At 41.9% G+C, this 16,323-nt stretch overlaps 1 protein-coding gene across 7 annotated transcripts in view; it reads left to right on the top strand.

Annotated features, from left to right (window-relative positions):
* Nucleotides 1-16,311, top strand: part of LOC108088875 (transcription factor AP-2-epsilon) — a 28,571-nt gene extending 12,260 nt beyond the window's left edge. Inside the window, exons 1-8 of one of the 7 annotated variants that reach the window (XM_017186862.2) lie at nucleotides 1,530-2,046; nucleotides 11,957-12,187; nucleotides 12,236-12,421; nucleotides 13,898-14,105; nucleotides 15,113-15,302; nucleotides 15,362-15,626; nucleotides 15,952-16,119; nucleotides 16,179-16,311. In XM_017186862.2, coding sequence (XP_017042351.1) covers nucleotides 1,990-2,046; nucleotides 11,957-12,187; nucleotides 12,236-12,421; nucleotides 13,898-14,105; nucleotides 15,113-15,302; nucleotides 15,362-15,626; nucleotides 15,952-16,119; nucleotides 16,179-16,289 — 1,416 coding nt within the window. In that variant the 5' untranslated portion in view covers nucleotides 1,530-1,989 and the 3' untranslated portion in view covers nucleotides 16,290-16,311. Of the gene's footprint in view, nucleotides 1-1,529; nucleotides 2,047-8,487; nucleotides 8,799-11,082; nucleotides 11,178-11,956; nucleotides 12,188-12,235; nucleotides 12,422-13,897; nucleotides 14,106-15,112; nucleotides 15,303-15,361; nucleotides 15,627-15,951; nucleotides 16,120-16,178 lie in introns of those variants that run through there. The other 6 variants (XM_017186864.2, XM_017186869.2, XM_017186863.2 and 3 more) reach the window with 6 other exon arrangements.
* The last annotated feature ends 12 nt before the right edge of the window (nucleotides 16,312-16,323 follow it).

Here is a 16,323-nt window from a genome sequence, read left to right as displayed (position 1 = left end):
TTGATTCAACATCAATAATTTAACAGAAATAATTCGGATTTCTATTTTTACCATATAGTATTTTTTAATTTGTACTTGTAGAGAGTTGATAGTGCAAAGGTCTTTACAATATACAATATATTATACCGTAGGTATACATATATACTATTACTGAATATACTGAGAATATACTCTTGAGATTTATTCCTATATTCTTAAATGCTTATACCTGAAAAGAATTTACTTAAATATTTGTTATTTAAACTGACTAATAAAAGTATTTGCTGCGCTTTTACCTGGAAGCAATAAAACGTATAAAAATAACAACTATTATTGTTTTCTTCCGAGAGAAGACAAATCTGCGCTTTCATAAACTCGAAAATTGTCCATTTTTTTCTATAATTGTACAGTTTAAATTTGTTGGTGATTTTGGCAAGTCTACAAGTTAGGCATAAGTGCACATCTTACAATCCTAAGCAACCCCTCACTTTAATGTGTAACTTGAAGGATTAAAGCTGAAACACCGCGGAAACTACTTGGTGTAAAATTTAAAGAAATTTAGCTTTTTCAGTGATTAGAATTTGGCAAAACTTATCACAAATCCAAATGCGAAGTTGTTGGTTTTTGAGTTGGTTTCATCTAATCGAGAAATGTGTGTTCATTGTGTTTTTTCGAGCAATGGCTTGAAAGCTAAGGAAAATGAAAATCTGTTACTTTCAGTTTGTTTTGATTATGGTGCGCACACTTATTCGGGTGGATTTGAGTGCGGAATATGTAAATTTGCCCACCTTTGGCAGGGCAACCCCCGAACCCTCTATAAGTCCGTAGGTACACACACACACACACACACACATACATAGGTGCGCGGCGGCTTAGTCCCCCGGAGAAGAAAGAACCCGGAGCACGTACCACTGGCGAAGTGCGAGAGCTGCGAGGCTGCGGATGTCCAATGCCGGGGTTTCCCCAGTAGCAACCCGGCAGTCGAGCAACCCTCGGGGCACGTCGCCAACCCCGGCCATTCGCATTATGCTTGCAACCCCTATGACTCCCCGTATCTCGCCAGTATCTGTGTCTGTGTCTGCATCTGTAAATGTATATGTATCTGTATCTGTATCTGTATCTGCACTTGTATCTGTGCCTGAACACGTATCTGCATCTGTATCTGAAGCTGCGCTGCCGCAGCCTCTGGCCTTTCGTTTCGGGTTCGGCCCATTGTCTAGTAGTCCGCTGGCGGGGCGTGGCTTCCGAAATATAAATGGCTGTGCTCTCTTCGCTCGCCGCGCTCTCTTCGGGAGCCGCTGAGCCGCTCTTCGATGCCCGAGAGCGAGAAAACCTGCTTGCCGCGTGTCTGTGTGCGGGCCTCACACATACGGGCGCACGGCGAACGGGCATAGGCTTTGGGCACTTTTCCTATGTATTCCGCAGATGTATGGGTGGAAAAAACAGCAGCCGCAGCAGCAGCAGCAGCATCTGCAGCAGAAGTAGCAGCGGCAGCAGCAGCAGCGGCAACATCGCACATCCCCCGAAGGTTTTTGCGTCCAACCAGAAAATCCAACTTCAGTCGAGAACTACGTCTGGTGGCTGCGCAAAGGCGGAATTTCGATTGCGGGTCCTCGCTTAATTAACCGAACCGAAACTGAACCGAAACAGAAACAGAAACCGAAACCGTACCGAAACCGCTCCGTTCCGTTCTGTTCCGTTCCGAACCGATCCGCAGGCTCGATTACAACCGTGTATCTAGATTCGAATTCTGACCGAAGTTGAATAGCAATCGCAGTAGCAATAACAATCGTATAGTCTGTAGTGTTTAGTGTACATAGCGGCGGATACGTAACTCTAACTCACCACCCACAGTTGCCTTAACCAGTGCCAAAAATCGATTTTCAATAAATACTTACCTAGTGATCGTACCTGTTCGCATCTCGGCTGGCCCAAGTGTTCAAAAGAAACTCTATGCCTATGCCTATGCCCTCCTTCTAACCGAAACCGCCGCAGTCAACTTGGATCAAGATGCACATCCTCCACCGCACCAACGACCACCAGTTCGAGGACCAGAAGTTCATGATGGTAAGCACCGCAGCGTCCCAAACGAATTGGGGAATCGGGGCTCGACGGTTGATAAGCTCTATCCCAGTTGTCTGTCAGCCGAAATCCGCACAAGCTAACCCGAGTGCATCGGCGCAGCTACTCAAAATCAGATATTGAACCATCGAGTGCCCGTGGCCAACGCCGCTTGATTGACACTAAAATTTCTCTGGGCACTTTCGGGCACGCAAGCACTTTGGCCAATTACCCTGCGTCTCTTGGCCGAGATTCACACACAAACTGATTACCATTCCTGGCCATTCTAGCAGCAGAATCAATGACCAATTTACAGTAATGGGTTCCCCGAGAGTCCGTGTGGCACACTCTTGCTCTGGGAATAATAAGTACATAAACTTCAACCTGATGTGCCCACTCCAACGGCCAGGGGATCACTCAAGACCCTCGAAGGGTGTGGATTCCCAAATCAGAGTCCATAACAAAAGCATTTAAATTGAATCGGAGGGCATTAAACACCAAGCTCAACCAAAAACAAAACTAATCGAGTTCCTCATTCGTATACCATTCAGTTTTAAATGAGTCATATTAGCTAAATCTGAAAAGGATATGTTACAAACAATAACAATTATCCTATATTCCTATTAAATCCTATTAAATACATTTTCGACAATATTTAAAACATCTCTTAAGCGAAGTTTTCTAGCTTTGCATGATGGTAAAACAAGCCGTCGGCTTTCGAAGGAAATCTAAAATATTTTTTAGTAACATCCCACAAGCTGAATTTGCGTTTTCACCTCAAGAAATTAATTAAAAGTAGCATCTATTTAATAATCAATTATCACTCCTTCTTTATAAGCTTAAATAGCATTTTCAAGTACAGTTAATTATTCGCAACAGAAATCATTCAATGCACATAGCACATTTCCATAACTCTTTATAATAATTATTATTTTAAATATTATATAAACAATTACTAGCCACATTTTAATTTACATTTTGTATAAAAAACTAATCGGAGACTATCCATTATTTGAGATTAATGAGCTTTTGATGGCCACCATGCGTTTGAGGTCCTTAATAACTATAAACGTATTATTAAGCATGTTTGAAATATTTGCAGTATGGGAAAGTACACATTGAAACAAAAAAGGTTTCGGCTTTTGGGCAGACACGATTTGGAAACAAGAGCAAGGAAAAAACCACTGAGGTGGGAGTGATCAGACGTCAGAAGCCAGAATTCAAATGCGGAGCAATACCTCTCGCTAATTCTGGAAATGCGTGGGTACACGCTCCCCCCATTTAATTAGCGAAATTATATGGTGTTTCATGCTTCCAAGAACTTTTTTGATGTCCGATAAAAAAATAGGGCAATTTGCGGGGCAAGGGCCAAAGATCAAAACAAAAACACAGCGAAGGGGTAGGCCAAAAGACCAAAAGACCAAAAGTCATCGCCCACAAAAGTCGGGATGCCCGCCAACGAAACGGAATGTGGCATTAGCTCTGGCCGGCCCTTCGGGATTCGAATGCTGCCTAAATCAGGTAAGATCCCACTGGGACACTCGCGTGATCCGTTGCCAAAATAATTTATGAGATTGAAGCGCAACGCATCGTCAATTTGCGTGCGATGTTGCTCAAAGGAGAATGCAGAAAGTTCCCATAGCACACACGCTGCACGGCCCCCAAATATCAAAAATATTCAAGCATTGAGCTTATTTATTAGCAAACACTGTAGAGGCTCGGGCCCCGAACTCTGATTGATGGGATCCCGTATGATTTATTGAATAATTCCTTTATAATTTCAAATAATTGTTCCAATTTACCCTATGCAGTTCGAGACACTGTCGGTATGGTAATTGCGTTTGGGGGCTCAGCCTTATATACACAAGGATAATTTGGCTTTTATTGAATGTTTTGATTGTATATTTTGTAGCGCAGAATTATAAATATTGTAGATGGCTCAAGCAATCGGGTTAATAAGTAAATTACATTTTTAAACAAAACAAAAACAGAAGAGTCTTGGGCGAATGGGAATTAGCAAAAAGAAAAATGATTTGATTTGTGTAGGAGCAATGCGATCAAGGCAGATCCTGGTGCAATGTTTGCATACCATATTTATTGTTTCAGCAGTGCGGGCGAGATTAGGTTGGATCCTTGGCATCCGCTCGAAGGCATTTCCGCTTGTGCCTTCGCCATACGAGTCGAATATCCTCGGAGGAAACTCGAATTGCATGTGCACGCATCAAAATTGATTTCATTTGCGGAGAGGAAATTAAAAAGTCCAAACAAAACTAAATTGATTGGCAAGATAAATGTAAATGTTCATAACGTGGCCGAGATCCGCCAGCAGAATCAAGTGTCGGAGCGTCGACAACGCGAACGGCGTGTGTTAGGCTCGTGGCAAACCAAAGCCACATCCACATCCACATCCACGTCCACATCCAAAGCCAAAAGCAAAACCAAGGCAACAGCAAAATCATCGGTTGGCCGGTGTGCGTTACCTTTGCCTTCCCAAAGGACGGAGAAGTCCAGAGTCGAGGAGAACTGCAGTTTTCTTGGCTCACGAGGCTGCTGCACTGAAAGCCTGCCCTTTTAAACACAGACTGCAAACGGACGAGTCGGGCTGAGTTGAGTTAAAGCTACACAGAGAGATGCATTGTGCTAGTTCCTTATAACTCTTTATAAACTTTGAGCATGATATTGTTTAAATATTGCTTAAAAAGTATGCAATATAGAAAGCGTTGCATGAAAAGTTTTTGAATGCAAGTAATTAGTTAAAACGTTTATACTTTACCTAGCCATGTTAAATTGTAGCATGATCTTTTTTTCTAACAACAAAAAGCTACTACCGATAGATCTAACGAACATAATGAAAATCTTAAATCTTATGTTAAGGAAAACTACTTCTCCATATCATACATGAATAAAAAGATTTTGCATTATGTATTATGTATTTCAAGAATAATATTAAATTATTGTAGACACTTTTTTAGCGTAAAGGTATACTTTAAAAAGGGTTCTTTAAGAACAGTTGTATGTAAGACATTAATTTTATGTTTTTTTTTGTAACAGTTTAAGGCAATTTAAGTTTCCAAAGGGATTCTAAAAAAGTTTATATGACTTTGTTTATTAGCTAGTCAGGTACATAATTTATACGCTAGCAGTGAATAATTCCGGTGGATACTGCCCCTTCGTCGTTATGTCGTTATGCAGGGCCCAATGCACCTTTTTCTCTCCGTGTAGCTGCATGGCGGCAAAGTGGTCACTGCGAGGCTCGTTCTTCTATTCGTCATTTGTACGCTAGAACAGCGGACGCAGCTTTTCGATTTCGGCCGAGCAGGCTCCGCAAATACCCAGCAGGTTTAATACATTTATGAATGAGTTTTACTACTTCATTAAGGGCTCCCTCCTCCGCTCCTTCGCGGCTTTCTGGGCCAGGAGCGAGTCGGAGGACGAGGCCGACAGAGCAGACTCGGGCATCTCGGACTCCACGAGCTCCTCGAACTCCTCGGACTCCTCGGACTCCGCGAATCAGAGCGCGTGCGCAGCCAGGAGGCCGGGGAGAACCTGGATCGTAATAAGCAAAAATCGATTATCGTCCGCTGAACATTTCCATTGTTGTTATGAATATTATATGCAGCGTTTGGAGCGAAGCTTCCTCTTAAATTCGTTTAATTTATAGCTCTTCCGACAGTTCCAACTTGCAGCTCCAATAAATGACAGCACCGGACGTCGAACGAATGTGCAATCTAATTGGAAACGAGCCAATTTTAGGGCCCACTGTACCGGTTCGCGGACGGCCAGTGCCGACCGTGCGGACAGTATGTAAATTTGCTCGCCAAATCGCGCGGAAAACGCGGCGGTTGCGAATGGATTCTTTATTTACTGACAATATTATGACAAAGCCCGCATGAGCCCGGCTCTTCTATGGGTGTAAAGCGCTCTTAATGCCACTCGATGTCTCCATATCCATATCCCCGTGGCCGATCCAAAAGTCGGCCCCTCGGAGCCCCACCATCATTCAACTTGACAGCGTAATTAAAAGGACTGGTCCACACGAATAAAGTGAGGAGTTTTATAAGATGTTAGGGCCTACTTGTTTTATATGTCGCAATATAATTGGCGGCATTCGAGTCCGGCCCAGGTAGTCGCCGAAAAAAATGCGAAAATCGCGCAGACATGTTCTTTTCCTGGGCGGGCACTTCTTCGCTCTGGAGGAATGATTTCGACCGGCAATTTCGGTAATAGCGGCGGTCGGGATCGAGGCCAATTCCTGGCCCCGGCTACTGTATAAGTATTCAGAAATCATTACGTCATCGCCGAGGAATTCGGACGTGATTGCTTTTATGGAAGCCACGTGCTAATTTAATTACCATTCGCAAATACTTTCAAAGTGAGCGGTTTTTCACCTCTTTCACCGATCTTTGTTCTTGGGAGGGAAAATAGGTGCGCTGAGCTTATTATTTTGGGTTGTTTGTGATTCGGAGATTGTGTATAAAAGGATGTTTATATATTAATTAAAATTGCATTGAACGCAGTTTTGAAACAAAAACATGACAAGCGTAAGGTTCTCTTTATAGAAAATGAAACGAAAAACCACTTGACCACAATCACTGATTTATTAAGGGCGCGATGGTATTTACAACATTTTAATTTAAATTTTAAATTGGCCTTGAAAAGATAGAGTTAGTTTAAAAAGATTTAAGTAAAGCTTTCTCAAAAGTATTAACAGTCAAGTCGATATAGCCATTCTGATTTGTTTTGTCGGCACTTGTAGTTCGGGGACGCATCCCTGATTTGTTTACTATTAGGGAGCAAACTCACGATAAGTTCTATAAAATTTAAGTTAAATATGAAATTGTTTTCATTCACTTTCGTACTCGCTCACTTTCTTTTCGCACATTGCCTTTAAAAGTGGGCGTTTTGACAGTCTGGAAGGTTTTGCCACGAACTTAGTATTTCATCATCTCTGTATAAGATCATAATCATTTAATGTACGATATACAATAATATTTTCTTAACAAGAAAATTCACAGATAGAAAAGGCCTTATCGAGTCAGCTGACTTAATTTACAACGCTGAATGCACCCGTAAATCTTATTACATAAATATAAATAAACATTAAAAACATTGCTTATTGTTTTCCAAGTTTCAAAAGTTTCATACCTTAAAAATTGTATATCTATGCAAAATTTAAACTACACATAAAAAATTAACTTGTAACTGGTTTATAGAGCCATCTATCGGTGATTACCCGATTCTGGTTTTGTAAACCAAAACTAGATGCCGCATATGGAGCGTAAAACGATGTAAAATGTATGTAAAGAAAACAGATCAACCAATTCGGCCAAGCCACGCCCATTGAAAACTTCAGGTTCCTTTTCAGTTTTGTCCATCTAATAAATGAAGAACCCATTTCCTTAAATACTTATAAATTTGTTTGATCTGCCACCATATACTACAGAATTTTTACCTTACCCGTTAATCTAATCTCCTTCTCATCTGACAAATAAAATAAAAAGCGCCGGGGAAGTTATATCCTTGAAGTAATATTAAAATTTAGACTTCGTTTTGAAGTACGTAAGACATCATATAGTATAAATTAAAATTTTCTTTATGAAATATCAACAGCAGTTTGTTTTCTAAAAAAATTAAAAAACCGAGACTTGTTTTAAAAAGAATGTATAAACTGCAGCGTACACGTACTGCCTGGCTTCAATTTTTAAAATATTCCTGAGTTAATAATGCCAAATAAATCTTTAAAAAAAAAACACGTGTGCGAATGACTCCGTTAAAAATCGTCTCAAATTAAATATCTAAAGAAACAATACATTAAAATTGTTCAATTTAAATATAGTAGATTTGTGTATTATTCGTTAACATATTTTTAAAATCCCGCTTTTATATTTTCAGTCGAAAAATGCAAAATTAAAATAAAAAGTTAGAAGGCCAGAAGGCCAGCTTTAAATTCTTATGTTATTTGAAATGTTGAAAACAAATTGAGAAAAAATACGAAAGAAATGTGTACAACTTTGTTGTATTGACTTTGTTTAAATTGCGTGTCATTATTTGTATAATTTTTTCTATAAAATATGCTAAAATCGTGATGAGATCAAGTTTACTCCGAACACCTTATACTTAAAGGTAGTAAAGCTGATTACCCAAAACTAAATAAAATATATTAAGCAAACCAAATTGCCAGAAATATGAGTAACTGAGCAAATGTATAAAACGGAAAAAGGTGCTGTCCTCTGAACCACACATAATTGCACATTGCCACTGATATTTGCCAATTAATCGCATTACCTACATTTCTTGTGGCATCGAAAGATGCGAAAACCTAACGTTAGAAAACGGATCCAAACTGAGAAAGACGACGGGTGGCTGGGGGAGAAGCGATAGAAACAACAGTGGAGCACGAATCGTAATAGGCCGGCTAGAAAAGTGAACCCTGACTTCGGAGTCAAAACTCTTTTAATGGCAATTGATCATTCGCAAGTGGATAACATTTCATTAGAATACCGAGTGAAGTGCGCATTTATACACGGCGTGTATGTGCGTATAAGTTGTGCGCATGTGAGCCGGGCTTTTGTGGATGACCGTCGCTCGGAACACACTTGAGGTGAAACTATTTCGACCTGCTCAACAGCTTCCAACTGTCTACCTGTGCCTCCCAAAACCAGATAGTCCCAACCCGCCAAGACCACCGAAACCATTCGAACCTTTATAATTTATTTATCTTTATCTTGAATTACGCCATGGGAGTATTGACCACCAGAGTAAGTCCGAAATTTCAGCATATTCACGTCTGGCAATGGCAAACAATAGAGTAAAATTCTGAGTTTCATGTGATTGAAAACCAAGAGTTTCCAATCGCACAATTAATAATGAAGAAAAAACCCAGAACAAAATAAATAAATAAATAAAAATAACAGCAAAATAAAGAACAGCCACGGCCACGGCCACCGCCAACTGCCAACTGCCAACTGGCAAAGGGTCAAAAGCATTACTCAAAAGCCACGCATACCAATGAATCCCGCGTTGGCCAAGAGTATTGACGGTATTGAGTGACGGCAAGAGCCGAGAATAAGCGGCGAATAGTCCGCGACGGATGAGCAGTCAGCCGCGTATTAGCGGCTACCAAATATTAAGTAACATCCATCCGAGCAGCCGAGTAAACAATCTTAAAATATGCTTTACGGAATCGGCGGCGATAAATCTTGCGCCACTTACAGGAGCTGGATTTTGGGGCGATCTGCTAGTGCGTTTCATCCAGAAATACCGTTCTAATTGAACGGGGACTGAATACCCAGATTTGGCTTTGATTAGAGCCAAGCACGAATTCTTAGCGCGAAATGCGCCAAATCTCTGGGGATAGGAAAAGAAAACCACCGAGAGCCCAGCCGCCGATAGACGAATATTCACGCAAAACAAAGGGGAACCGGTTTACCTGTGTTCCTAAATATTCTATTTGATGTTGGCAAATGACAAGATAATCCAAAGTAATCAATCAAAATTATTTTAATTTATTAAGCCACAATAAAGTCGTGCCCGATCCGCAATTGCCACGTTCTTGGGCCCGCCGAAGACCCGCAAGACTGCTCCCTACCAAACTCGGTCCGTGGCCAAGTCGACTATCAAGATCGGTTCGTAAACACCCATATGTGGATATAATGTATATTCACTAAGTTTACATGAATAGCTTGTCGATTCATAATTTGATAGCAGGAATTTAGTAGTTCGGCCAACATTCCGCCAAGAAAAGGTCTCTATGATGGACAGATTGACGGAAGATTTGCCTAAACTGGTTTTCGGGGAACTGTAAAAATATGATTGGAATAAACCGTAAAAGGTTTTCAAGTGGAATCCGATCTTGAAAGGATTTATTTTTACAATTGCATCAATCAAATCTTCTCTGTTAGACAAACTAAAATATTAATAATGGGTCTTATCGGTTCACAACTGTTAACAAATTAAATCAGAAATGGCTCTTTTTGGAAATGAATTCCGAATTCCTATATAAATCATTCCTATATAAATCGCGGTGTCCACTAATAAATAGTCGCAAGAGATAAATAATTGAACTGTCATTTGAATGTGTAAGCAATATGAATTAGTTGATTAAGGCTCGCATCGAACGTGAAGAAATAGAGCGTATGGGCCGGGGCATTCATAGACCGCCTTGTTTGGTCCACTTGGAGGAGTTCCTTATTTGGACCACAATGAGGCCGGGCCTCCTCTGCCCGATGCGATCCATGCACACGCTCGCCAGTCGAATAAACATGTTCGATTTCTGAAAACCTCAACGTTTTGTGTCAAATTACTGTCATTCTTTTTCCGCAGTCCCCGGACACAATGCTGAATTAAGGAGGCAGGCAGGTAAATGAAAGCAGGCCTAATGTGCTGCAATCGCTGCTGGGACAGTCAGACGGGATGGCCGGGCCGTTGAGCAAATTTAAGAATCAATAACCGCAGTTAGGAATACCTAATGGTGTAACCCCACCCGGATCGCCCTTATCGCGTGCATCTCCCATTGACACTGCATCCTGCGAGTCCTGGCAATTCAAAGGGCGCGCGACTGGGCAGGATGTCAAATGGCTTGTGTGATATCATTCACTAAGCCGAGCTTCCGACCTCATTATGCGAGTCCTTTATGCCGCTCAGATTTAAATGTGCGCCCCCACAGCGAAGCCTCCGAGCCTGGCAATCACAATGAGCTTTATATAGTGGCTATATCGCTCCTTAGCCGTCGCCTTCGCCGACCTCTAACGGTAGCAGCGGTAACTGCGGCAAATGCGGCAACTGCGGAGCGCAGCCGGCGTCGCTGGCAGAAACCTTTTCGCCTTTGCGCCTTTTTGGCACTCTGCCGAGAGACTAGTTCTCATTTCGCGTTCGTCGCTCGCAGACTGCTGATGCTGCCGTCGGTCCGGAGGAAAGCGCGTGTCGGTCCCCCAAGCAAACCCCAGTCGATTCAGCTCACGTGCGAGCGCTATCCGTCGTGACATATAGAAGTAGGCCTATATCCGGAGCACTCCCCTCTTGCTCGAATCGGATCGCGGAAAGGCCCAATCAATATGAGTGCATAGCGTTTCAGTGGATCCAAATATGATAACATGACTCTAGCCTATGTGGATATGCCAGCTGTAATTCAGGTTCAGGTATTCTTCGGATCCAGAAGTTAGCGGTATTAAATTTAGAAATGATTGACAGTGCGTCGAATCGCTTGGCGGCTAAGAAACTTGACCTCCAGCGACTGAGTGTTTCAGTGACTGTTGCTGGTGATGCTTGAAAACGTGTTGAAATATTTTTAATCGGCGTTCATTATACGTCATTATGAATGATAAGTTGTGGAACTTAACCCGAAAACTAAAAATCATTAAATGATTTCTCCCGCATGAAAAACTCGTTGAGGCTTATCACATTGACTAACAAGAAACAAACGAACTTTGCCAATTGATGTGACTATTTAGAAGAAAATCAAAAATTTGTACTGGAATTATTTCCGTTTTTGAAAAAAGTAAATATTTTAAGTGATGCGGTAACCAAAATTGACATTTTAAACGGATTCGTTTTCGATTTAGATATCCTACTATCAACTCTGTCAAAAAAGTACTTTCAAAATAAAACAAGTTTTCAAGTTACATAAATTCGAGGATTTTGAATTCCAGCTTAACATTTGTAAAAGAATCGGTATATTCATGCATTACAAACTGCTTTTAAAGTATCAGGAAGTAACGACCTCATATTCTGTTTAGCTTGGGTTTGTTTGGGCTTTCAATAATAGAATGCAAATAAAAAACCAAATTATGTTACAAAGAAAGTCCAATGCTGTATATTTACCGCCGGAATTAATCACAAACTGTAATCCCCAAAAATGATATATCCCGTGAAATGCGTTCCCAAGACGGACTAACTCCAACTTGCCTGTCTTCCCCAGGAACGCCTCAGTGGACATGGGAGTCTAGGGCTGTCCAGCGGCAGTGCGGCGTACACAACGCATTCCGGCGGACACACGGGGCGCAGCGGACCGGCGACGGGGCACAGTGGGCACAGCAGCACCCATGGCTCGGCGGCCACCATGCACCACCAGTCGCTGCAGTCGGACTTCCAGCCGCCCTACTTTCCGCCCCCCTTCCACCACTCCACGCAGAGTCCCCCCCAGCAACAGGTAAGCTGTCCGCCCGCGGGCGCCCTGACTACCCCGAGCGTCATCCAGATATCCGGCTACTTGCAGAACCACGGGGCCCTCGAGTACCTGGGCACGGACCCCTACGGACAGCCCCTCTCCTCGCTGCACCACGCCCCGCTGCACCACTACAACCAGCTGGCGGGACTGAGGTCCACGCAGGACCAGCTGGGGATCCACAGGACCCACAGAGAGGCAGAGCTTCAGGGACATGTGGTGAGTAGATGAACTCCTTTGTTAACCTATCTTGAACCCGTCGGAGAAGGTGTATTCTTGATCACCTTAGATATATCTTTCTGTCTGTCTTAGATCTTATTAACCACTAGTGAAAGATCCTATACATAGGAGTTGTGTGAATATTCAAATATTAAGTTGGCGATTAGCCTTTAAAAAAGAATCCAGAATAAATTTTCTAACCATTCTCAATAAATTGTGTCTTTAGATGTAAAATAGAGAATTCATTTCAATTCTCAAATACCTTCGAATAGTTTAAATACTTTAAAAGGATGCATTTAATTGATAGCCTAGCCTTTGAAAACCTAGATGCTTCCTTTAACATTTATTAGGATACTATTATAGATACCTTACAAATTGTGATATAAAAACCTAAATTAGTGTTTGGCCAGATATACAAGATATACAAGGCAGTAATTTTCACAAAGTTTTTAAGAAAATCCACTGATGGCAACTTACTGTAAATACTAACAAGGAGGCAGTTGAGCTCGGGACTCAATCTTTTCATCCGTTTAAGAATTTGCGTCTTGCTCCACATTATTCTTGCATACTTTGCTACATTCTTGGCTTCGAAGGCCATGGAACACTCGGGGGTGGAAATTGGCCCATTCTGTGAAAGTTGTCGAAGTTATTTTTGAACGAATTCCATTCGAGTGCATTAAAAAAACATCCTCCGGAAAATGTAAAAAATGTTCTTTGGATTTCGCAAGAAAGTCTTGCCTTGAACGATGAAATTCCTAGCTCAGCCTTAGTCCGCCGAAGGGAGTCGGTTTCGCAGTTTCCCATTTCCCCGCAATGCCCGCTTCCCGGTTTCCCAGTTTCCCCACTCATTCCACTGGCAAGTGGTGCAGCGAAACGCAGCCTTAATGCCCCGAGAAGGCGTATCCTCGCAGGCTCTGCGCATCTGTCCGCCCAGAGGACTCTCACACAGACGCGGAGCTCGCAAGCTCCGGCGAGAGAGTGTGTGTGCGGCTTCCAGCCGGTCTGCATACATTAGTGGCAAGGACCTCGGATTGGCTGTGCGGCGACTTCACGTTCAACCCCTTGGCGAAACCGAAGCGCCGATGTATTAATAATCTCACAATTATTGGCATCAATTCTGCCATTCCAGCTGAAACGACACTGAGCTACAAAAACTGCGTTTCCGCTTGGTTCGTGGCGTTGAGAGCTGAAACTCTTTTGTTGTAAAATAACCTGGCCATTATGGAGTGGAAAGTTGAAATAATATTGAGTTGATAATTTCTTTAAGGTATCACATTTGTTAGTCGAATACATAGATGTATTCCTATTCCAAATATTTTTTAACAAGATCTATTGTATAGTCAACAATTTTTAAGACCATTTATATACACAAAGTTTTATAAATGTTTTTTGTTAATAACTATTTTTTTTGGCATGCTTCCAATTATATTTTGTGTGCTTAACTCGTAACTGTCTTCAACTTTGACACCTTTTCAGACACAACTGTCACACGGGTTTCCGTACACGGACAGGAGGAGCGATTACGGCAGTGCAATATCGGCGGGGGCTGCCCACGGAACCAGACTTGGTCACGAACACGAGTCCCTGGCGCTGCACCAAGCCCTCCAAAATGCTGTCGATGATGTCCAAGCTCCTGCCCTCGACGACAACGTGGCGTTTATGTCGGACTTGCCGCTTATAAAGAGTGAGTTGAAACAAGACACATTTCAATTGGGAGTAGATCCAAATGTCTTAACTACAGAATTGTTATTTAACACGGAAACATTTAAGCTCGCGGCTAACCAATTGAACTTAAATTTTCTTTAGATTGAAACAAGAAAGAAAGCTTGTTTGCTTTCTATGACAGCTATACGATATAGTCGTCCGATTTCCATTAAATCTATAGCAAACTATGTATAAAAAAAAAACTAAAAAAAAAGCTAAAGACGTTATACATTTTCTTTAATTAATTTTGTAAAGACTATTTGATCTTTTCTGTGGCAGCTATATGCTATAGTTATTCGGTTTTCATAAAATTTGAATAGGAGAAAAAACCGCGTAATAATTTTTTCCCTTTTATTTTTTGCGATTCCACCTACGGGATCTATCCAATATAGACTTCCGATCCGATCGTTTCAACAAGGTAGCTTTAAACATGAGAGACCAATTAACATAGATAAAGCTAAATTCCAAAACTTATTGAGAAAGTATTGGTTATAATGACGCGCGTCTCGTGGGTTTGACTTTGTACGAATATTTAAATTGGACTCGCAATATATGCATTCTTTACATTGTATAAATATATATCTTTAAAAAAAATTGAATGGAAAAAAATAAAACAAAACTGTAGAATTTATTATTGCAAACATTTGCTTGTTCTGTTCGAGGCACAGAGGCATACAAATTACTCATAATCATAACGAACTTACAAGTTACATGCCACTCCATGTTGCGAACGAGGCGGAACTACGAACACGCCTAAAATAACAATGCGTGGACCAACCCTCGAAAATAGGGAGTTGTGTGCATTGTGAAACTGAATCTTGCCCTTCTAATTGGCGGGATTCGGGTAAAATGATCCCCACGTCCTGCGTTCACACTTTGCTCTGCCGAAACAATAACAACAATAGCAATAATAATATATTTTCCTAGCCGTGAACAATATGGTGTGCATACTCATGGAATCTGAATTCGGTGTTGCGTTTTTTGCAGGCATGAAAAGCGGAAAAGAAGCCGGCAACATTGGGTCGGGTTCGCCCAGCGAGGTATTCTGTGCAGTTCCTGGCCGCCTTAGTCTCCTGTCGAGCACCTCGAAATACAAGGTCACCATAGCCGAGGTGCAGCGCCGCCTGTCGCCACCGGAGTGTCTGAACGCCTCCCTTCTGGGCGGAGTGCTCCGAAGGTGAGTTCGGAAGGGATCCTCCTCCCATTGGCCCCCACTCACACGCGTTTTTCTTTCAGGGCCAAGAGCAAGAACGGCGGGCGCCTGCTGAGGGAGAAGCTGGAGAAGATCGGCCTGAACTTACCGGCCGGCAGACGAAAAGCGGCCAACGTAACACTGCTCACGTCCTTGGTGGAGGGGGAGGCAACGCACCTGGCCAAGGACTTTCACTTCGTGTGCGAAACCGAATTCCCCGCCAGGCAGCTGGCCGAGTACATCGTGCGCCACCAAACGGAACCGCAGGATTCTTACCGACGGAAAGAGCTCATACTCCACTCCCAGCAGGTAAGGACCTAACAATTGAGCAGCTCTACTTTTCCAATGAAATCTTGAGGGGCTTACATCTAAGTGTCGATAAGCATTTATTGTTATCAATCCTATTAAACCATATATAATCGCAATAAATTTATAAGAATCAACAGATTGAACTAACAGCTTGAATAACGATATTTGTATTTTCTATTAAAGTTTGATTATTTATTAGTCACAACGATAGTTTAATCAGAAGGATAGAAAGTGCTTCAAGGCTTTTCATTCCTATATTATTAACGCAGGGTTTTAACGATCTTAACAAAATGTTTAATCTTCACAAATACGTTTATATTTTTAGATTACGAAAGAACTTATGCAGATCTTAAGCCAAGATCGGACCACCCACTTCGGTACGAGATCACAGCATTTGTTAGAACCCTCGATGCAACGTCACTTAACACACTTCTCCTTGATAACGCACGGATTCGGATCGCCGGCAATTATGGCTGTTCTGCACGCTTTCCAGGTATGGTTCTATTAAAGCAACCCAACTCCAGGCATTAACTCCCAACTCCTTCTTTGCAGACCTTTTTGAATGAATCTTTAAACTACTTGGAAAAGCTGTATCCTTCGAATGGCGGTGGGATGGTGTCGTCATCGTTGGACAAAAGTAAAATTGACAACGAAAAAAAATGATAGGCTATGTTGTATATTGCCACATATTAAAGCA

This window comes from Drosophila ficusphila, unplaced genomic scaffold, assembly GCF_018152265.1.
Source record: "Drosophila ficusphila isolate 14025-0441.05 unplaced genomic scaffold, ASM1815226v1 contig_106, whole genome shotgun sequence".
In the NCBI taxonomy this organism is placed as follows: Eukaryota; Metazoa; Arthropoda; class Insecta; order Diptera; family Drosophilidae; genus Drosophila; species Drosophila ficusphila.
Note: the sequence above shows the minus strand (reverse complement) of the source record. Positions and strands in the feature narration are given on the sequence as shown.